This window comes from Heteronotia binoei, chromosome 1 (genome assembly GCF_032191835.1).
Source record: "Heteronotia binoei isolate CCM8104 ecotype False Entrance Well chromosome 1, APGP_CSIRO_Hbin_v1, whole genome shotgun sequence".
NCBI classification, from domain to species: Eukaryota; Metazoa; Chordata; class Lepidosauria; order Squamata; family Gekkonidae; genus Heteronotia; species Heteronotia binoei.
Window position 1 is genome coordinate 111,032,119 of NC_083223.1, and position 23,097 is coordinate 111,055,215.

General features: G+C 41.4%; 1 protein-coding gene across 3 annotated transcripts in view; it reads left to right on the top strand.

The window, feature by feature from the left end:
* The first annotated feature begins 220 nt into the window (after positions 1-220).
* Positions 221-23,097, top strand: part of NKAIN2 (sodium/potassium transporting ATPase interacting 2) — a 952,006-nt gene continuing 929,129 nt past the window's right edge. For all 3 annotated transcript variants that reach the window (XM_060238906.1, XM_060238922.1, XM_060238914.1), the window contains exon 1: positions 221-1,112. In XM_060238906.1, coding sequence (XP_060094889.1) covers positions 1,059-1,112 — 54 coding nt within the window. In that variant the 5' untranslated portion in view covers positions 221-1,058. The remainder of the gene's footprint in view (positions 1,113-23,097) is intronic.

Sequence of the window (23,097 nt, forward strand, 5' to 3'; positions counted from 1 at the left end):
ATGAGGTGGGCGGCGGAGTACAAAGTCCTTCTGTCCTCGTCTTGCCCTGGCCGTTGTCCTCACAGCCGTGCTAACGACAATGGTCGTTTCCCACATGTTCCCCTCCGCCGCCCGCCTTCTGTGTGAAGTATCCCCCGCTTTCAAAGGCGTTAGAACAGACAGCCCTTCAAGTTAGGTGTTTCTTGAGCTTTGCTGTATGTGTATGCGGGGTGGGGGAGTGGAGTCAGGAGAAACAATTGGGCTGCTTGGGAGAGAAAGCGAAGCGTTTTGTGTCTGCCAAGGGAAATAACCCCGAAGTCTAGAGCACAGCTGAAGTCTGAGGGGGATTGGGAGGTCCTCCGCCTCCCCCATCTCCCTCACCACCCCCCTCCCCCGATCTCCAAGCTGGGCAGGAGCAGGAAGCTAGAGCGGCGGTAGCCGTTGCTTTGCTAACATTGAGAGACAGCGCCTGTCATGCTTTTGAGCAGCAGCCAGCTCCCTTCCTCCTCCTCCTCCTTCTGTTGCTGTGCAGCATTGGGAATAATCGCCTTGCCATTGCATGGAGGAGCGGAAGCCTTTGCTAAGGAGATACCTGAACAAGCTCTGAGGAGAGCCTTCGCTGCGGCTGCTGTCTGAGCTCTGCTAAGGGGGAAGAACAAGGCGGAGTAACCGGCGTTGCTTTCTGGGGACTCCAGGCTGCCAGAATGAGCTGAGCTCACTTGTCTCTTTGCCCAAGTGGCTGGATGGCTCAAGAGGCGGGGGGCAAACTTGGAAAGGCCGAATGCCTCTGGGAACTGTGGCTGTTCTTCCTGGCTTCCGGGACACCATCGCCGCCCGCGCTGCTGCTGCTCTTGGCGGAGGCATCTTTGCACAAGGGGACTGAAGGCTGCAAAGGCGGCTGCTGGTGGTGGTTCTTCTAACGCGGTCCTAATGCCTGTCACTTCCCGGGACGCGCTGGTGGCGGCAAGCGGGAACCCCCCGAGTCCTGCTAAGGCTTGCTTACCTTCTCCCGCCATCTGATTGGATACGGCCGGGCTCTGCGTGGGACAGCAGAGCTGTGTTGAGGGGTCTCGGAAACCATGGGTTATTGCAGCGGCAGGTGCACGCTCATCTTTATCTGTGGCATGCAACTGGTAAGTGACTCGCTACTCTCCGCCTTTTAATTTTTTTAAAAAAGCCCTCTCTCTACTGATCGTGTCCCCTCCTTTTTTAAATACAAAAATTCCAAATCCAAAACAGTCGCAGCTGTAAGGTTTAAGAGAGCTTTATGTGTTTAGAGATGGAGGCGTCAGAGATGTCTATTCACGTGGATATGTTTGCCTAAAACTGCAGCGCTCTGCTCGTTTATTTGGGAATAAGCTCCACTGAACTCTGTTTCGGGTGTACACGCCTAGATTAGGACTGCTAATGTGCTGAGAATTGATGCCCCTTTCCCCTGAAGACCCATCAAGTCCGGTTGCTTTGCGAAGTTGAGGGTGGGCTTTTTTGGGGAGGGGGGAGAGGAAGGGAATGGTGATCAACAGGCAATTGGAATGGATGGAGTGGCAGATGACAGGCTTGGTTTTGTAGCAAGGGAGGGAAAGTTAACTCCTTTTTAGGAAGGCATGAGAGGGAAGCTTGGAATTTAGTTTTCTTAAAGTATGGGTAACTATTTTGAACGTTTCTCCAGGCTGTTAGCTAAGAGGCAGTGGTTGAGTCTGAGTTCTGTCTAACATTTAAAAAATAAGAAGTATAATAAACCGCATTGTTATGCTTAGCAGAAGCATCCAGACTATTACTGACAAAACACTAGAGTGGCCATGTATTCAAGAAGGAGCAGTTAGCTAGAAAATCTGTGTTTGTGTTATGCGTCCCCTAGCTGGAGTTTTGCTGAGTGATCTGTTAGGAGAGTGGAAAGTTGTTGGCATCACACAGTTCCAATTAATTGGGCAGTTATAGAAAATGTCACACTTGCAAACTTGTTTTAAATGAATGAGTTTTGGTGGAACAGGTTGTTGACTGGTTAGCATTAAGAAGGAAGAAAATTACCATAGTATAGCCTCCTGACTGGCCAGTAACCAGCAATTTTCCATAAAGATGAGGACTCTGTACACAACTGCAGCTTTCAGGAAGTTAGAAAAGTGTATGAGGAAGATTTATTGTCAGTTTGTAGGCCATACATGCCTGTGTTCTTTGTATGTTGCAATAAAGCCATCTATTTGTCCTCTTTTGTGAAGATACTCAGTCCAATCTTGTCTTTTTGGTTTCTTCATGCAAAAAATCTTTTTAAAAATAAATTCAGTTTTGGGGGATGTAAACTCATGGAATGTTAAATTCTTTGAAGTGAAACCTTTTTTTTTTAGAAAGTATAGAACAGGTGGTTATTTTATGTAACAAAGATAATGAAGAAGGTATTATACTGGACAGGACCAAAGAGCTATCTAATCTTGTATTATGCTTCCCATGTGCCTATGGAAAGATTGCAGAGTATGAGAACAAGACCATCTGATATTGTAAGGGTGTATACCTCTTATTGTTTTGATCCACTATAGCAGCTGCTACATGTTGAAGAATAACAAAAATACTTTCCAATTTTTCTGTTGGTTACTGTAAACTGTTTGTATTTTTGCTATTTTTGTTGTGATTTATGAAAAGGACCAAGGATGTAAATATATCTATGGAAGACTGCATGTATCAAAAGCTAATACTGGAGATTACAACATATTACTTCACTTTTATTACTTTGTTGAGCCCTAGAATGTCAGATGTAAATATTGTGTGGTACTGATCTGTGGTGAAAAGAAAAAAACTTTTACTAAGTTTTAGTTGAAATAAATTAGAGGACCTGATTACAGGTCCTATGGTTGTTTTGTAGTTTAGGACAGATATATTATACATAAGTATGATCTAAATATATCCAGGTGTTTTCCACTCCAAAATAAAACTCATTGTGCAATATTAGACCCACTGGTGTTAATATTGCAGCTTACCCTATGGCAGACTGAATTCCATTTGTCAGTTTTCCTCCTAGTCCAAGTTTGTTCATTATTAATTATAGAAATATTTGGTTTATCACACGATGAATTCCATTGGCTGATTTCAGGGTAATTATTTGGTGTAAATAATCATATATGAATTCATGTTGAAATGGGACAGTCATTAATGAATTAATCCATTAAAGAACTTGTAGAATTGAAACATATTTAAGAAACTATCAGTGTTGCTTCAGCCATTGTGTTTTACATGTACAGCTGACATTGCAAAGTGTGAAAGGGACAGTAATGTGTATTGAAATGTATATATAGATACATTCATCAGACAACCTGGAGACTGTTGAATCTACACTTGGTGGCAAGCCTGGGCTTGCTGCCATATAATGAATGGAATGAGCTGTTATTGGTTGGGGATTGGGAAAAAAATAATTTTTGCAGGCCTGTAGTGGTCTGCCTCCTTTTTATTTCTTTTTGGTTCACCTGATAACAGGACATGGAGTTCACAGAATGGTGGATGTTTAGGATGTGTATAGAACATTATATTTTGAGTTAGAAGGAATGGATTATGTTATCTTTATACCACATTCACTGAATATCACTGAGTGTGACATGAATCTACTGCCATTAGTGGGGTTTGGGTTTTTTTGCAAAAAATTACCACAGAATTAAATATAAGACTATTTTTTTTTTTAAAAAAGAAAGTGATATATGTTTACAAGGGAGGGAGAGAGGATCCAAAATTTCAGTGGCTGCAGTTATGCCTCTGTTTGCTGAGAGGTATATTGTACTGAAATCAATGTGGTTTATTCCAGGGCAAGTTTGTTGTCAGTATTTTTTTCTTAATTTGAACATAGTGTAAGCAACATTTTTGGTCCTTTCTATGATGGTCAATTACTATACGATATTTAAAGATTTAAGAATGATGTCGAAATTCCTGACCTACTTGTATGTTGTCCTTTGCACATATTTCTGTGGCTACAACAGAAAACAGATGTTGACCATTCATGTTCTTGTAAAACCTGTATGAAAACTGACAGGAAATAAAATTTAACTTGCTGGGATACTATTCTTAAAATAGTATATTAAAATGTTTCTGAAATGCCTCTTAATTTCTTCAAGTTGCTAAGTGAGAGACTGTTGCTGCAAATGAGATATGAAATTTTATTCTTTTACCACTTTACTCAAACTAGAGCCACACAGCTCCTCTTTCCCATCATTGTACTACATTCTTCTTCCAAAGGTGGGATCATCCAGGGAGTGGGATACATGAAAATCAATCTGTTGCTCACATATCACTCTGTGTTCTATAGAAACCTAGATCTGGTTTCTATAGTTATGTTGGTCCTGTCAGATGACCTATTTCTGCACTGAGTGGTAAAAAAAAATTACCACACTAGACTGGAGAAAAAAAGTGATCACAGCTTTCTCAGATTCTATTTTTTGCTTTTGTTACTTGGAAGCTTTTTGATTTTTAAAAATAACACTTAACTCTCTTGGTTCTGCTGAGAACCATAGTTGCTTTGCAATTTATAGGACTCTTATGGATATAAGAAAAGGATCTGTAAAAAGTGTCAGTATTAATATATTTCTTCTCTGATGTAAAAGTTTCAAAATATCTCTAACCTGCATAGTTTACTTCTGTTGATGCATAGTTTGGGGACTTTTAAGGAATTGTTTATATTTCCATTTTCTAACAACTCTGCAAGAAAGCAACTAGATTAGCTAGAGGCTTATTTTCATTTTTAGTAGTAGTAAAAGTTATTTTATTGTTTATGGAAAGTTTTAAAATGCAGTGATAGTGCTACCACTTCATATTCCTGTTTTTTGATGAGTTACGTTTACAATTTATTCATGAGTGGAATTCAGAAGGAGCTTTCAAAAGAGGGTTGTTGGAATATAATACTATTTATTTTAAAATAATAATTGTGATTACTATGGCTCAAGTTTTTTTATCCAAGAGGCCTAGAAGTAGTGGCACCCACAACAAATCTCCTTTAGGGGAAGTCCAAGCCCATTTGGAACAGGGATGTCCCAGTTCCTGGGCCGAACCTTGCAAACACCAATAGCAGCTTCATTTTGTTGGGATTGTTTGTGAGCCCTCATCCATCTCAAAACTGTCTCTAAGCACCTTTTCACAATTTCCACACCCTCTCTGCTGGAAATTTGCTGGAAGAATGAGATAGAGCTGAGAGTCATCTACAAACTGGTAGCAACTCAGCCTAGATATCCAATTGACTTCTTTTAGCAGCTTTACATAGATGTTAAAAAGCATGAGGAACAAGATGAAACCTTGCCAGACCATAGACAAAGGGTGGAGCAGCAGTCCCCCCCACTCCAAACTCTGAGACTTGTCCTGCCTACTGCAGGACAGTGCCCTCCAGTCCCACCCCTGAAAGGTGGTCTGGAAGGATACCATGAATGATTGTACTGAAAGTTACCTAGAGGTTCAAGAGAATTAACAGTCATCAAGGCAGTTTCAGTCCTGTGACCAGGCTTGAAACCAGATTGGAATGGATCCAAACAATTCACCATATTTAGGTAGAAAGTGGCTCAACCACCACTCATTTAGTTACCAGACATTGCTCAGCCACTGCTTATTTAGTTACCTTGATCACAAATCATACATTTAAGACTGGATGGTAGTTATGCAAGTCTCTTGGGTCCACAGTAGGTTTCTTTAGAAGTGGACGCACCACTGCCTGCTTCAAGGCAAGGATGATCACCCAGTCTCTCAAAGAGGCCCCTCACCAGGAGATTTAAGCAGCTGGAGGGTGAAGGGGTTGTATAAGCTGGTGTCAGCTTTCAAACTTCCAAGAATCCTGCCCATGTCCTCAGACTGGACAGACTGAAAGAACTGGACCAATAGGCACTATGTGGCCATTGGATGCTGTCACTGTTAATGTAGAGTCCAAGTCAGAGAAGATTTTATCTGCAGAATGTTGAACATTCTGTTGATTGAATGTTGATTGCAGTGGGGTGTAGAGCAGTCCATCGGTTAACAATTGTTTTTACATGTTTGTCAAAGAAATACTGGCAACAAGTTTTCTAAAGATCTTGATACTTCTGTAACCCCAGGATACCATAGGGGAAGTCATGGCAATTGCTTCAATTTAAATGTATAGCATGTACATGCCCAAACAATGTGAAAGTCTCTAAGAGCCTTTGAGTTGAACAAAAGAATAGTCATTTTGTCATTACTAGCCAGTGCACAGTTTTATTTCACCTGGACTTTCAAACAACTCCGTACCCATCAGCACTGTCTCTCACTCATATACATCTATAACTGCCTCCCTACTGTGATTAGTTTGTATAATTCTGCTTTTAATCTAATGAGCATATTGGGTTGGATCCATCCTACTAACAGCAGTGCTTTCTTCTGGCTCTTATGATGATGCAAGAGGCACTTCTGACAAAAAAACCCCCTGGGCACTAGAGGAACCCAGTAGGTTTCCACTGCATGCATGTGCATGCACACAGAGTCATTGATGTTGCTAAAGTAGGGTTACTGTATTTTGAAAGGCAAAAAGAGGTCATATTTCCCTACTGACTACTTCAAACAAGGGATTGCTATGACAGATCTCATTTTAAACACCACTATTTAAGCTGTGACAATTGCTACTAAACTAGAAATGTCCGTACCCTTCCAACTCCAAAACCCAAAATTTTTATCAGTTTTTTTATTTAAAAAAGGCCGGAAGAGGACAGACACCAAAAAAAAGAGGACATGGCCACTCCAACTAAAGCTGTAACCTTGTAAATTTCTGTATACTTTAGCAGAGTTATTCAAAAGAGAAAGAAATACATCCACACATGTATTAACTTAAAAGCAATCTTTACTCATATAGTGAGAAAAAGGGTACCTAAGAAGTCTGCAACAAGAAAGAATTAACATCCTATCTGACTTCACTAACTCTAAAGGCTAAACCTTGTGTGTGTGAAGAACTAGGGATTCAGAAAACAAAGAGCAATAAAGTTGAAATCCAATCCTTCTCCCTAGTCTGTCCCCATTGTATTGAATACCCAATTACAGAATAACAGTACCAGCTAATTTGCATATTGACACCTAGCCCGGACACTATTCTGTTGGTCTCTAACCCTATACTGGCTAAGACATTAGCATGCTTAAACAGTCAGTTAATTATCTCATGACTTCAGGGAGGGATATTGTCAAAATCCAACAATTTCCTGGAACTCCAGCTACTTAAAAATGGTTTTGCACTATTTATACTCTTGCTGTTCAGAAGAAACCATCTTTGAGAAACCTGAACTACTGATTTACTTTTAGTCAAACATCCTTCAAAACAAGACAATGTTGCATTCTTGGTAAAAAGATAATTGGGAGGGGGCAGATGGGCGTTTTCCTGAAGGCTATCATGGAGGCATATAAGCAAGGTGACAATATACATCCTTCTCGAACACTAAAAGAATATGCCCTACTAGAAGCCAGTCACACTTAGTAGATGGAACGAACAGAAAGCATTTGTTAGCTGATTTGAACTGCCAAACAGAAATATGCAGGGAGAAACTAAGCCTGTGGTACGTATGAGCACATTACTTGCCTTAGATCTCTGTATTCATTCATCATTGTTGTTAAAACTATGGCCTTGTGAATTTTCAATGAAATGAAAGTTACATGTACAGTAGGCTGTATTTGCATTTTAGGAATATCATCAGAGGCAAGCAGTCCATGGAGGAAACAGTACCCTTATTCATATCTTGCCATTTTTCATTGTCTGCATTGCATAAATTGTAAACGATCACATTTTATCACTCAGAACAGAACTTTATTCTTTATACAGCAAATGTGTCTTAGAGATAATTTATGCAAGGACTGTGAAATGTCCTGTTTTGCCTATATAATTCTTATGACCATATAATTCTTATGACCATTTCCCCCACTTAACTAACTCTTTCTTTCTTTCTTTCTTTCTTTCTTTCTTTCTTTCTTTCTTTCTTTCTTTCTTTCTTTCTTTCTTTCTTTCTTTCTTTCTTTCTTTCTTTCTCTCTCTCTTTCTCTCTCTCTTTCTCTCTTTCTCTCTTTCTCTCTTTCTCTCTTTCTCTCTTTCTCTCTTTCTCTCTTTCTCTCTCTCTTTCTTTCTCTCTCTCTTTCTCTCTCTCTTTCTCTCTCTCTTTCTCTCTCTCTTTCTCTCTCTCTTTCTCTCTCTCTTTCTTTCTCTCTTTCTTTCTTTCTCTCTCTCTCTCTCTTTCTCTCTCTCTCTTTCTCTCTCTTTCTCTTTCTTTCTTTCTTTCTCTCTTTCTTTTTTTCTCTCTCTCTCTCTTTCTCTCTCTCTCTTTCTCTCTCTTTCTCTCTTTCTCTCAAAATTTCCATGCTTCAACTTTCACCATTCTCCGAAGTCTGCTCAAATTTGTATTAGTTACATCAGTAATGCTGTCCAGCCATCTCATCTTTTGCCATCCCCTTCTCCTTTTGCCTTCTGTCTTTCCCAGCATCAGGATCTTCTCCAGTGAGTGCTCCTTTCTCATTTGGTGGCCAAAGTATTTGAGCTTCAGCTTCAGCATCTGACCTTCCAGGGAGCAGTCTGGGTTGAATTCCCTTAGGACTGACTGATTTGATTTTCTTGCAGTCCAAGGGACTCACAAGATTCTTCTCCAGCACCACATCTCAAAAGCATGTAATCTTCTGCGCTCGGCCTTCTTTATGGTCCAGCTCTCACAGCCATACATTACTACTGGGAATACCATCACTTTGACTATATGGACTTTTGTTGGCAGGGTAATGTCTCTACTTTTTATTATACTGCCCAGGTTTGCAATAGCTGTCCTCCCAAGGATCAAATGTCTTTTAATTTCCTGGCTACAGTCACCATCTGCAGTGATCTTGAATCCCAGAAATGTGAAGTCTTTCACTACTTCCATGTCTTCCCCTTCTAATTGCTAAGGTGTGATGGGGCCAGATGCCATGATCTTAGGTTTTTTGATGTTGAGTTTCAAGCCTACTTTTGTGCTCTCCTCTTTCACCTTCAACAAGAGGTTCTTTAGGTCCTCCTCACTTTCTGCCATTAGAATGGTGTAATCTGCACATCTGAGGCTGTTGATGTTTTTCCTGGCAATCTTAATTCTGGCTTGTGCTTCATCCAGGCCAGCATTCCACATGATGTACTCTGCATATAAATTAAATAAGCAAGGTGACAATATACATCCTTCTCGAACTCCTTTTCCTATTCTAAACCAATCAGTTGTTCCATATCCTGTTCTGACAGTTGCTTCTTGACCCTTATATAGGTTTCTCAGGAGACATGTGAGGTGGTCTGGTACTCCCTTCTCTTTGAGGACTTGCCACAGTTTGTTGTGAGCCACACAATCAAAGGCTTTAGTGTAGTCATTAAAGCAGAAATAGACGTTTTTCTGATACTTCCGTGCTTTCGAAATAGTGGTCACCATTTCTAATTTCCAACAGTTCATGCTCTGCATTGCACGTTTACACAACTTGCAGTGCAGTTGTGTGGGCAGAGTTACACCCTTCTAAGCCCAATGGGTTTAGAAGGATTCTAACTCTGCCTAGGATGGCACTGATAATTGTCACACACTTCAACATGGTGAATCATGCAAGTATAAGTAAGGGGCTTCCTTCTCAGATCTTTTTTATGGAGCTATCTCAGTAAAGTCACAAGTGGTGCAGAATTCGATTTACCTTACTTGTCTGTATGCATCAAGAAGGCTGAGGGGGCGGCTGCTGAGAAAGGGGAGGCTTCCAAAAGTAAATGAACAGAGCCAGCAAACCAGCACAGAGATGGCTGAAGTGAAGGAAAACAACTAGAAGGAGAAGAGCAAGAAGGAGGCTGCCAACAAGATGGATGACAAAGAAAGGGAGAAGGACAAAGTTGTGCATTTCTCTAGAATTTCTTTCATCTTGGAGTACCTTGAACTTCACTACAAATGAGTTTGTCAGGCAGACTTACCATTTGATGGGCAATAAATGTGGGGAGCCAATGCAGGGATTATTTCACTTGCACAGCCAACTTTATTAACTCCCTTGCAACAAGTTGGCAGCTGTGCAGAAGCTGCTTGTGCTACTAGTTATACTGTTGATTGGTTGATTTCCATGGATAACCAGGTTGTTCTGGATCTGGAAATGTGTGCTGTTGAGGGGGCATGTGTTTCTGTTTGCTTCCCAATATGACAACATTCAACCCTGTACATGTTTGTATAGACCAGTGGGCAGGGAGAACAACACTTTTTTGTCCTGGAAAAGAGATTTTTTTTGGGGGGGGGGCGTTCTTGTGCAGTGCTGAAAATATTTCTGATATGTAAACAGTTAAAATGTCATTAACCAGGCAGTTGGAAGGTGGGGGAATCTCCCTGCGCAGGGTAGTAGAAAGACCAAAATGGAAGACAGTTGTGGTGGGAATTCCAATGCTGAAATAGAGCCACAGTTGGAAGCAGGGCTTTTTTTGAGCAGAAATGCACTCAGCCTCCTGGATCTCTGAATGCCTCAGCTTGCTTTCTCCAAATGGGCAGGTAGTTTTTAATTCTGTACATGAAGGAGATGGTTTTTAATATCTCCAGATGCCAGCCATAAAGAACAGTGAGGCAGAACATTACAGGATTTGGTAAAATAATTGTTGTGCGCTTTCCTCTAGTCTAGGCTATACCCCTGCCAGGAGATTGGCAACTGGGAGAGAAAGAGTTAAAACCACCTCTCCATTTGGAGGAAGTGGGCTGAGGTGCTGAGAGAGGGAAATGCAGGAGGCAGAGTGCAGAAATCATCCTCCTGACCTCCTAGACTTCTATTTTGGAGTTCAAGGGGAGGGCCGGTGGCTCAGTGGTAGAGCATCTGCTTGGGAAGCAGAAGGTCCCAGGTTCAATCCCTGGCATCTCCAAAAAAGGGTCCAGGCAAATAGGTGTGAAAAACCTCAGCTTGAGACCCTGGAGAGCCGCTGCCAGTCTGAGAAGACAATACTGACTTTGATGGACCAAGGGTCTGATTCAGTATAAGGCAGCTTCATATGTTCATATTTTGGATTGGGGTGGGGGGGAATACTGAGATCAGAATTGTAATGTATCTTTTAACTCTAGATAGCTTGCCTTTGACCCTCTTATAACTGAATGTTTTCTAGCTTCATTTGTTTGAGAACCCTTTGGAATATCATGAATGTTTAGTTAAATAAACTTCTTTACTTAACTGGTATGTTTAAGACAGTACTAAAACCTTATTTATGAGCCAAAATTGTTCAGACAAGCTACTGCGGTCCCCCTTAGGGTTGCCAGCTCTTTGTTGGAAAATACCTGGAGACTTCGGTGGTGGCTGCAGGAGAGGGCAGGGTTTGTGGAGGACAGGTTCTCAGCATGGTACAATGTCAAATAATCCACCTTTTAAAGCAACCATTTTCTCCAGAGGAGCTGATCTCTGCCAGCTGGAGATCAGTTGTAAAAGTGGGAGATCTCCAGGGCCCACCTGGAGACTGGCAACCCTAGCCCCTGCTTAGTGACTACAGTCCAGACACTAAGAAGTATGTGGGGAACAATTACGAATACCTAGAGTGAGGGTGGTGTTACCATGAAGCCCAAAGGTCCTGGCAAGGGCCTTGAAGGAGAAATTGGGAATTTTTTTATCACGTTAGTTGGTCTACACTACATGAGAGATGTAAAGCATGGACAAAACCTTGTATTTGGTGTATTCACCTTCTTTTTCTAACATTATTTAAACTTGTTGATATTACTTAAATTAGAAAAACATTTGATTCTTCTTGACCTGGATAGCCCAGGCAAGCCTAGTTTTGTCAGATCTTGGAAGCTAAGCAGGGTTGACTCTGAGAAGTACTTGGAAGGGAGACCTCAGAGTACCAGAGCCAGAGGCGGGGCCGAATTTTTCAGTCACCTGTCTAAATATCTTCCATGCCCCCATTAGGGATCAGTCATCCGAGGTTGCTATGATTTCCAGGTGCACACACACAGTCACATGCGCACACACATAACACACATATACACATAAAAATACAAAAATACTTAAAAAAGAAAAACTTTTTTTCAAATTTTCCCAGAAGACCCACTTCACAGCATAGCGAGCATGTACAAAAGCTGATTGTCCACACATGCTGATGTGCTAAATGTTCAGCTGCCTAGTGAACTCAGACTAATGGTTCAGTGATCACTCAGTCTGATCATAGATCAGTCTTGGGCATATTTGTGACTGGAAATTATGATGAATGCTAAACTCATAGGAGTTGTTGCATTCCTGTTCTAGTCTGTGTCTTTCATAAAGTTACATACACACACTTCCTTTTGGTATTGTTTATGTAAGATGGAGGCGAGGGTGTAATCTGTTTTCAAACTTTTATGTCATTAAATTCTTGGGGGTGGGAAAGAGAGAAGAATGAAGATTTTGTTTCTTAATTTTCTTGAGCTAGAATGCTGTGTATTGATCATTGTATTCTATAATATAGTGGGTTCAATGCAAGGAGGAGACGAGGTTGCAGTGATCATAGCTCTCATTATTAGTTGCAGCATGGAAATGGCTGAACTGGAAGACTGTTCAATTGGGCCAACTATATACACTTCAAGGTTCCTGCGCCTGGACTCCATTGGATCATTCAAACCAGCAGGGGGGCCGTGTTTGGAGCAGGGCAGCAGGGATTTGGATCCTACTGCCCGTTGTTCCTGAGTCCCCAAGCTCAGTCCTAAAGTCTCCAATGAGCCAGGCAGGAACACCATTAAATATACACAACATCAGTTCACATACACAACATCCCTCTCCTCCTATTCGCAAGCTTTAACAGACATAGTCCCTTAGGTAGGCAGGCTTGCAGTGCTCCCGCATGGACCGTCTGAGTGCTGGAGTGCCGAAGGAGTGGTCGCCGCTTCTGGCACGGTGAGTGGAGGGGCTGGCGATGCTGGATTTGTGGCTGGTGGTTCAGAGTCCTTGGTGGCCCCCTGTTTAGCCAGGAGGGCAGGAGCTGGTATGTTGGGTTCGGCCAGCTTGGTCGGTGGAGGAGTTGGAACAGCTGGCTGGTTGCCAGGACTATAGTCCTTGACCTTGTCCCTCGGGGCCTTGTGTGACTGTAGCTGATCAATGTGCTGCCTCAGGGTGGAGCTGCCCTCTGTGGTCACCTCATACATGACCAACCCTAAAACCTGAGCAACCCTGGCCGAGATCCAGGTTGGGTCACCCCAAAGTTCTTAGCAAAGACCAAGTCCCCTGTATCAAACCCAGGGAGTGTCCGGAGTGCCTCCAGCATCTCCTGTAGGTCCAGGGCTTGGTTCAGGTGCAACCAGTCCAAAAGGGTAGACAACTGCCGGCCTTTTTGGAGTTCTGCCAGGCTGCAGCCAGTGGAGGTGCAGGAAATAGCATGCTGGGCTAAGAGAAACTTGGCAAGGTGGGTCTCCTAGTCCCCTTGGATGGTGCGGCAGAGCAAGTCCTTAGTAGTCCACACCATCCTTTCGGCTTGGCCGTTTGTGGCTGGGTGGAAGGGGGCCAACCTTATGTGTCTAATCATGTTCCGGGCACAAAAGTCTTGGAACTCATCCAACATGAAGGCTGTCCCATTGTCTGAAACGGGGTGTCTGGCAGGCCATGGGTGGCAAAAATCTGGCAGAGGGCTCCGATGGTGGCTCGGGAGGACATGGATGACACAGGGACCACTTCCAGCCACTTGGAGTGCGAGTCCACGATTAGGAAAAAAGTCTGCCCCTGGAAAGGCCCCGCAAAATCCAGATGGAGGTGGGACCAGAGGTTGCGGGTGGACTTCCAATGTTGTGCGGAGGCATGAGTGGTGCCAGTTGGGTCTCCTGATGGCAGCGGCAGGCGGCTCAGGGCATCTGCATTACCTATCGCCTTCCCTGGCCAGTACTGGAGAGCATTTTGGTACCCGGCCAGGAAGATGGACCACCGTAGGACCTGGGGCGAGAGCATCTGGGGTGTCTGGCAGTCGGGGGCGAATAGGCCGAGCCTATTTGTAAGATTTTGTGACCATTTTTGATTATAGATGTTAAGAGTCTATAAATTGTCTGGGTTTGCTTTGTTATACAGAGAATAAAATTCCAGGAAGCATTTTTATTTATTTATTTGATTTATATCCTTCAAGTGAGCTCAGGGTGGCTTACAGGGTTTCAGAAAGACAATGTAAACTCTCAATAGTTAAATTTTAAAATATCAGAAATGCCACACGAAACAAAACCAGAATAAAAGTCTACACAGAGGTGATGTTTGGATGGAAACCCTGTGAGTGGTGCTGTGGAGTATCAAGTCAGTAACTGCTAGACTAGGACTGTCAGCAAGGAAGGCCAAGAAAGAAATTTGAACATCCAGTGTTTCAACTGAAAGCCCAGCAGAATAGCTCTATTTTGTAGGCCCTCCATTTTGTTTTTATTTTGTCCCATGATTGTAAACATTCTTTATATTGGCTGTAAAAATACTTTGTATTCACAATTAAAATAGTACCTAATGTAGAATTCCATAGAAAAACCAACATGAACGTGTTAAAAAACAAAACAAAAAACCTTTGATAAATTTCACCACTTGGTGCATGCACTGTAGAAGGAGTTCCACTACTGAACGGAGCAACTAGTTGTGATGGCTGGTATTTGTTCTTCTAAGCATGGTTTGAAAGGAATCTTGGTGTCTAACCCACATTGCTTCTGGAACTAAAAACAGTTGCTTTGGACTTTCTGAATTAGCAGCTTGGATCCCAGTCCTCATTTTTGTTTATTAAATTACTATTAAATATAAAATGTAGTTGGTTTAAAAATTATTCTATTTGTATTTTTGTTACATTGGCATTTTAATAAAAATTGATGTAAATGTCATTCTTTTTCAGTTGAAGAAATTTCTATATCTATAAAGTGACTATTGCATATATTATTCATTTGACATTTCTAATTGTGACTTACCATATATAGAGACTGTCTGAACACAGTGCCTCATATTTAATTTGGTTATGGAGGCCTTGCTCTATAGTTTATAATTCCCTGGTTCATGAAGAAAACTGTATGTACACAGCAGCACCTTCTTAACTGATGCCCTAAACCTTTGGAACTGTCTGCTACGAGACCAATCTCTGCTTAGGAAAAGTTGCAGATCCTTTTTATTTAGATGTGTATTCACTGGAAAAGGATAAAACTGCTTTTTAGTATATTTTATATTTTAGTCTCTCTCGCTCTCTCTCTGTAATCTTTGTTTTAACAAATTAATGTTTGCTCTTTGAATGGTTTGTTTTAAAAGGTGAGATATTAAATCTAACAAATTATAGCACAACTTGACTGTTGCAGCATTAAGGTGATAATGTAAAAGATTCACTGCACATTAGAAAAAAGAAAAATCTCCTGGCATTAATAAAATGACCAGCCACGGTATTAACTCAGTATTTGCTTCCAAGTAAATACGTATTAACTGGATGTTCATTGTTGGCTTACTGGCTTCCAAACTGGACAATACAAATGTCTTCTATGCTAAATTTTGAATATTCTTCTTAACATCTGCTATATATTATTTAATGGCAATATCTGGAAAGACTATCCTATTTCATGCTGGTGGAAATGGCACTGGGAAGATGAAATTGCCTATCTTTGTACTCTCTAAAAAGTAAACATGCATAGTGAATTGTTCTATTTCACATGTATCACACTTATGCATTTTTAATAATTTTTTAATTTGAGTTCATCTATAAGTTATGAGAAATGCTTACCAGTTTATGACTCCATGAAGGTTTCGGATAAATGTGCAGATATATCCTGTATCTTTTGTGTTCTTTCTTTTAACAGTATTTGCGTTTCTCACACAACTTGCATATAAGATTGTTGTATAATAAAAAATAATTGGGGAAGAGTCATAGCTTAGTGGTAGAATACATGTTTTGCATTCAGAAGTCTCAAATGCAATCTCTGGCTTCTCAAGAATAATAAAAAATAGCATGATGGGAGGAAGTATTGCATAAGTGTGTGATAGGAAATGTGTAATGTGGTGCCTGAAAGCCTGGAGAACAGATAGTATTGGCTGGTGATAATGCTAAATGTTTGCTGCACATATAAGAAAAGAAAATGTACCTGATGTTAGCAAAAATGGCCAGTATAGGACAACTGTATTATGTTCATATGTTCAAAATAGAACAAGGCGTACAGTGGAAAGAAGGCCATTTATATTAATCATTTTCAGGTTGTTTCTGCTAAGAGATAATGGAGAAAGTACTTCCTTATAAGAACTTCTTAAGACCAATTTATATATGATTCCAGGTTAGTAAGAAAAAAAGATGTGGCATTTCATATAGCTGGTGTCTTATTTAAACCAGGTCATTTTGGTATGCCCAGGATCTGTGGCATGGCAGCAGCCATGATGACATGAATAATGATCAAGAGATAGTTTAAGGATGTGGACATCTATTCTTACATGCAAGGTTCCAGGTTTAAATTTGACCTTTGTTACATCGGTTTGAATCCAAGTTTTAATCCAAAAATTGACTTATTCTCAGAGAAGTGCATTTGGTCTATATTTTCATTATAATACTATTACGATTCAGTTCTTTATGATACAAGTTTATTGTCTATGGCCAAAGGGTATTGCAATCTGATACATATAATTATCTGCATCAAAACAATCTAACCAAAAAGTACAAATCAAATAAATGCATTGCTTTCTTTAGATTCTTTATGAATAGATTTTTATACCAAGACAACAATATGATATTTACAGTAAAGGTGCTTCCTGTTTATATTAGAACTGGGAAAAAATCTCCAGGAAATTAACAATGTAATACTTGAATCTGGAATATTTAATTTTTGTTTGTTCTGCCCAACACAGGTCTAGTTGCTATAAAGCAGGGGTGGCCAAACTTGCTTAATGTAAGAGCCACATAGAATAAACTTTCAGATGTTTGAGAACCACAAGACATGAATGTCAAATGTTTGAGAGCTGGAAGGAAGGAAGGAAGGAAGGGAGGAAGGAAGGAAGACAGACAAATAGCTGGGGGGAGGGGAAGGGAGGTGGAAAGAAAGCAACTTTAAATGCATTCTTGAAACTGCTGGCTTAATTTGGAGAAGTGAATTAAAGAGAAAGATGCGTTCTCCAAGCCAGCCAATAGGGTGGTGGTGGCTTTGAGAGTTACACAATATCTGTGAAAGAGCCAAGTGGTTCCCAAGGTGCAGTTTGGCTGCCCCTTCTATAAAGCTTATTTAAATGTTCTTATCTAACAAATTGAATCATATCATATCAAGCTGGAACTCTGCCTAGAAACTAATGACCATACTGAGGCTGTTGTATTTTGGTCACATGGTAAAAAGACAAGATTTACTGAAAAAGAAAATAATGCTAGGAAAAGTTGAAGGAAAAGAGGAAGATCCAAAATGAGATAAATTAACTCAATCAATAGAACAAAGTTTGGGTCTAGTAGTCTAGGAAGCCACAACCCTCAGTTTGCAAGACCATTAATGATAAGATATTTTGGAGGTCATTTATTCACTCAATGCACACACACACATCTTACAAGCTTGGTATATATTGAGAAATTTACATAAACTGGCTATTACAGTAAGTGACCAAGTTAACTGTAGAATACATTCTTGATGCTCAATAGTTGCCAGGATGCCTCCATTTTTGCTTGTCTTTTTTCTAATCTTAATGTGGGGCCTGCTTCTCTCCTTCTGTGTTAGGTCAGCAAACAAATTATGGATCAATACTAGAACAAGGACAGGAAAGCAAGCAGGATTATACTCAGTTTCATTACACTTATTGATGAAAAAGAAGACTGCAGATGAGCGATTTATAATCTCCTATATTTTCTTCCCCCACAACAGACAACCTGTGAGGTGGGTGGGGATGAGGGGGCTCTCACAGCAGCTGCCCTTTCAATGACAACTCCTGCGAAAGCTATGGCTGACCCAAGGCCATTCCAGCAGCTGCACATGGAGGAGTGGGGAATCAAACCTGGTTCTCCCAGATAAGAGTACACACACTTAACCACTACACCAAATTACGAAAGTAACCTTTCAAGAGAGAAGCTGAGTTTTGTTCAGTATCATGCCATCAGATTGAGGTCTTTCAGTAACCTTCAACCACAAAAAGTTCTCGCTGTGTTGTGTGTAAAGTGCCATCAGGTCTTATGGGAAGGGGTTCTCAAGGTAAATGAGAAGCAGAGGTGGTTTGCCATTGCCTTCCTTTGCAGGGTCTTCCTTGGTGATCTCCCTTCCAAGTACTGACGCTGCTTAACTTCTGAGATGAGATCAAGCACTATGCTGCCTCCCCTCAGCTCTTGCTGTATTCTGCTTGTGGAGAAACACCATCTTAGAGTGCTGGTGCTTCATTGGCAGGGATCAGTAAATTCCTCAGCAGGCTTTGTAGCCTCCCTCCAACCCCCCCTCCCTTCCAGAGCCAAACCAACAACTCTAGGGGGAAAGTCTCCTAGAGAGGCAGGAAGTGCTTTTGTTCTTTGCATGTGTGTTAGCAGGAAGAGAAGGGCAGTTGGAAGCCAGCGCTCGAGCGAGCATGTGGTGAGCAATGGAGGCTCCTGCCTGGGAGGCCCCAGGCAGTCAGACCAAGTAAGTCATTCTCATAGGCAGGGCAAGTGTAGACCAGGGACACTACGATGCGTTTAAAAACCACCTTTATTTTGTTATGCTGTTTGCTGTGCGTGTGCTGTGCTGTGCTAACTTTTTAAAGGCAACTGCTTTTGTTTTGCTTTTCTTTCCCTATCTTTTTCTCTTTTAAATAAATGTTTTTTCTGTTTTAAATACTGGCAGTCAATCTCTGTACCACATAGATCCCCAAACCGCTTTAGACCACGCTGTTTTTAAGAAGGGGGCCCCGGGGAAGGGGGAAGGCATGCAGTTGGATAAGGTGCCAATCCTCCAGGGGTGCCCCAAAGAAGTGCTGAGGTCTCTGTGAAACCCAAGTACGGGGTGGCAGAGGACCTTGAGGCCGGGCCTCATAGCAGGAGAGGGGGATTGGGAGTCCTGTTCCTCTCAATCTGAACCCCGGGACTGAGCAGGTGGTGGCAGCGCGCCCAAGGGGCAGGAGGAGAAATAGCTCCCTCCAGGAGTTGGCGACTCAACAGGGAGCTGACGGGACCGGGTCTGAAGGCACAATCGGGCCGGTTCCGCCACACTGCTAAAGAAGAACTATACCAGCATTTGTATTGCATCGCAAATAGTTTTTGTTCTTGAAAGTCTCATGCTTTTCTAGCAATTGAGCTGTTTCTTGGGTATGTTGTATTCAGTTTTTTGTTCAGGCCTTCTTCCATGTACTTGCTGTTTCTTTGTAGCACCATCTCTGTTGTGTTCTCTCTATTATAAGAGAAGTGCAAAAATATACCCTCCTAATAGCTTCATGCTTCCAAAACACGGAGTTTTATAAAAGCTATACAGCTGCTTTCTATTTGTACCTTTTGATATAAAACTCCTTATTTTGGATTTTAAAACTCTGAATTCTCAGTAGTGGTCAATTCTAAATTTGTTGTAGAGTGCAAAGGTGATCAGTTAACTATGTCTACCCATATATTATTGGGTGGCTAACTGCAATTCAAGAGACAGTTTATGGAATAAACCCATGATCTGAGCTAGTGGTTCTGTTTGAGAAACACACATGTTCATTTATTTATTTACACACATTTACTTACTTACTTACTTACTTACTTACTAATTTAGAGTCTCTTCTACTGGATAGCTAGATTTGTAGCACCTTAGAGAGCAACACAGTTTTTGGGGTATGATCTTCTGAGTCTCAGAGCTTTCTTCATCAGATGTCTTTGCCATCTTTGTCTCTCAAAAGCTTATTCCGTGAAAATCTTGTTGGTCTCTAAGTTACTACTGAGTTTGAATCTAGTTCTTCTACTGCAGACTGTTATATAAGCAATGGCAATACCTGGAAATGCCTGCATTCTGTTAATTTATGCTGTTTTAAAACTGTTTTAAATTGTTTTACTCTTATATTGAATTATTTGATATGTTTTTACTTTCTGTTTGTAATCTGCCCTGAGCCCATTCGTGGGGAGGGTGGGATATAAATTTAAATAATAAATAAATAAATGCCTGAACCTCTCCTCTCTCAAAGTATTAATATTGTACCTAAAGAAAGGTGACAACAGGTAACTTTTCTTAGCATCTCATGGGGTCACTCATTCTAGACTCTTCTCCAATCAACAAATAGGATCAAAATACACCTTACAATCTCATGGGACATCAAACATTAGTCAGAGGCTTGTCTGGGGAAAGTGATCCTAAAGATGCAAGGTCTGGTTTTTGGCAGTTTCTTTCCCTCTTTTAAATCCATCAATTCCAGAGATCAATTTCCATAAGAAGGACAAAAGAGTAACCTGTCTGATGAAGTGTGCTTAGAGCACATGCAATCTTACATTCTGAATAAAACTTTGTTGGTCTTAAAGGTGATACTTGACGCCTGCTTTGTTCTACAGCTTCAGACCAACATGGCTGCCCATCTGGATCTGGCTATTAGAGGTCACCAAACACAATAGACATTTTCACATGAATGTTACATTGCATTCGCAAGTCCTGGGAAAGTTATGAAGCTTCCTTGCTCAGACACATTTCATTCACACCATCATAGCATTGTTTTATGTAGGGCTTGAATTCAGCAGGAGCTCTCAGGAGCTCAGCTCCTGAATCTCCAGCCAGGGTCTACATGTAGTGGGGAGTTCTCTCCCTGGTGCACACAGATCCTGGGGCATATGCAAATGAGATATGCTGCTGAGCTCCTGTACCTTTTTTTCTACAAAATGACCACTGGTTCTAGATGCAATCATGTAATGGCCAAAAAGGTATATCAACCCACACTTTGTTCAGTGGTGTGTCTTGGGTTCTCTGTGTGACTCTCTCTCTTTGTGTGTTTTTGTTTGGACATCCTACTGTAATTATCCATATCTCCTTATTGAATAAACTGTATTCTGATTTATAGTTGTGAATTGTGATTACAGGATCTTGGGAGTTGGTTTGAAGCTATATTTCCTTTATTTTGCCTGCTGGTATTGCCCCACCTTGGTTAGGCAGAGTGGAAGTCAGTAGGCTAGAGGCACAACCACTTTTTCCTTTTCCTTTTCCTTCTCTCCTGCTTCTATTTACCAACCCAGGTCCCATACTTTCTTTTCTCAACTGGGGTTGGTGGGAGAAATGGGGTTACATTAAGTAAAATGTTCATCTGAAGAGCCAGGAATGAGGAAGTTTGCAGGACTTTGGATAGCTCCAGCAGCTCACACAATGTAATCGATGTGTCTAATTCTCAACATCGCCAAATCTGTGGATGCTGAAACCTGCAGACTAAGTTGTGAACAGGCAAGACAGATTGTTCTGCAAACCTGAAAAAGCCCTACGTTGGCAGAAAAATCTAAAATAAATACACAAATAATGTTGGGTTGAATAATAGAAGCAGAGTCTGTAGCTTTAAGAAACAAATAATTTCAGTGGCCATTGCTAGGCAACCACAGCAGAACTGCCAGTCTTCCAGCCTTAGTTTCTTTCAATTAAAGGCAGAAGGAGAGGCAAGACCCTCTTGGCTTTTAAGGGTGGACTCATCATCTGACAGCAACCACTTGCAATGGTGCAACTTATATGATTCACCCAGGCTTGGCTGCTTACTAATGTTCAACAGCAGTCACTTCATGAAAGCCAGTATGGTATAGGGGTTAGAGTTTAAGACTAGGATCTAGGAGACCCATGTTCAAATCCCCATTCTGCCATGGAAGTTTACTTAGCAACTATGGGCCAGTCACAGACTCTCAGCTTAACCTACCTTATAGGGTTGTTGTATGGATAAAACAGAGGAGAGAATGATTTAAACTGCCCTTTGACCTCATTGTGGGGAAAGGCTTGGTAAATAGTAAATATAATCAACGATGTGGCGCAGATAAAATGTAGATAGGGTATTGCTTGGGAAGAAGAGGGAGAAGAAAACAGTGAGGATGTGAGACTTGGTTGGAGGCAGAAAAGAGGAACTAGTGTGCTGATATACAGAAAAAAGTGAGGTGTCCCCCACATTTTATTACAGGTTTCCAACTGGGTCTGGCCTGACAGCTAGAACCACACAAAGTTTTCTCAAGGAGAGGCTGCCGGGGGAGGGAAGGAGTGTGTACTGAAGATATTGGGGCAATTAAAGTAGGTTGGCTAATGGGTGGGAAGGAGAGAAGCAGGATAACTGGCTAAGGGGGCTTTCAAGAAAAGGAAATAGGAAATGGGGAGGAGAAAATGAGATTTCTCCTATAAATCCATGTAGGTCCCCCACTTTTATTTTATATACTGGAGCAGGCCCACTAACATCCAGCCAGGCCTCATACCCCTTGTATAAAAATTGCCTCTCAAAGGCCACATGCTGGTAGAGTCCTATGGTTATGAAGTGAGAAAGGGTTTGTTGATTGCAACTTTTGAGGCAGTTTGGTGGTGGAGGCAGTGCTTGTTGATGACGCCTTGAGTGGAACTGGGCTGCTAGAATTGAGGTTCATAACTGACTCAGAGGCCTCATTCCATATAGGGCAACTTCATAAGTTCATCTGTCAAGTCCAATAAATCTACTGTTTAAACACAGAAGAGCTAGATTTTAGTCCAGCAGCACCTTTGAGACCAAGAGAATTTTCGGTGTATGGTATTTTGGGAGTAAAAGGTCTGACTGTCAGTTACAAATAGGAATGGAGATCCCTGAATCCCAGTCATGAGCTGAGGGATCTCCATTCTTCTTGTATCTTATGAAGGGCATTCTCTCAAAAGCTTATGCCCTGAAAATCTTGTTGGTCTCTAAGGTGTTACTGACTTTGAACTAGGGTTGTCAGGTCCTACCTGGCTGCTGGCAGGGAGCTCCAATCTGTTCTGGGATATTCTTGCAAGCATAAACACCAAGATGATGTCACTCAGAAATGATATCATCATGTCACTGATGTCAGGGAGGTAACACTAGTTTTTGGGCAAAAGTCAATGGTTTGAGCCCAATTTTACCACAGAGTTTTGCCCAAAAACTAGTGTCATCCCCTGATGTTGGCAACATGATGATGTCACTTCTGGGTGATGTAATTGCATTGCATTTGGAGGTGATTGCCAGCTGGCTGGTTGTGGAAAAGAGCCTGCAAAAGTGAGAGAACCCTGCCCATACCAGGAGCAATCCTAGTTTGAACCTAACTCTTCTACTGTAGATTAACATGACTACCCTACCAAAACGTTTTTTAAAAACTGCTATAAAATGTGATCATAGGTTGGTAGAAAATGT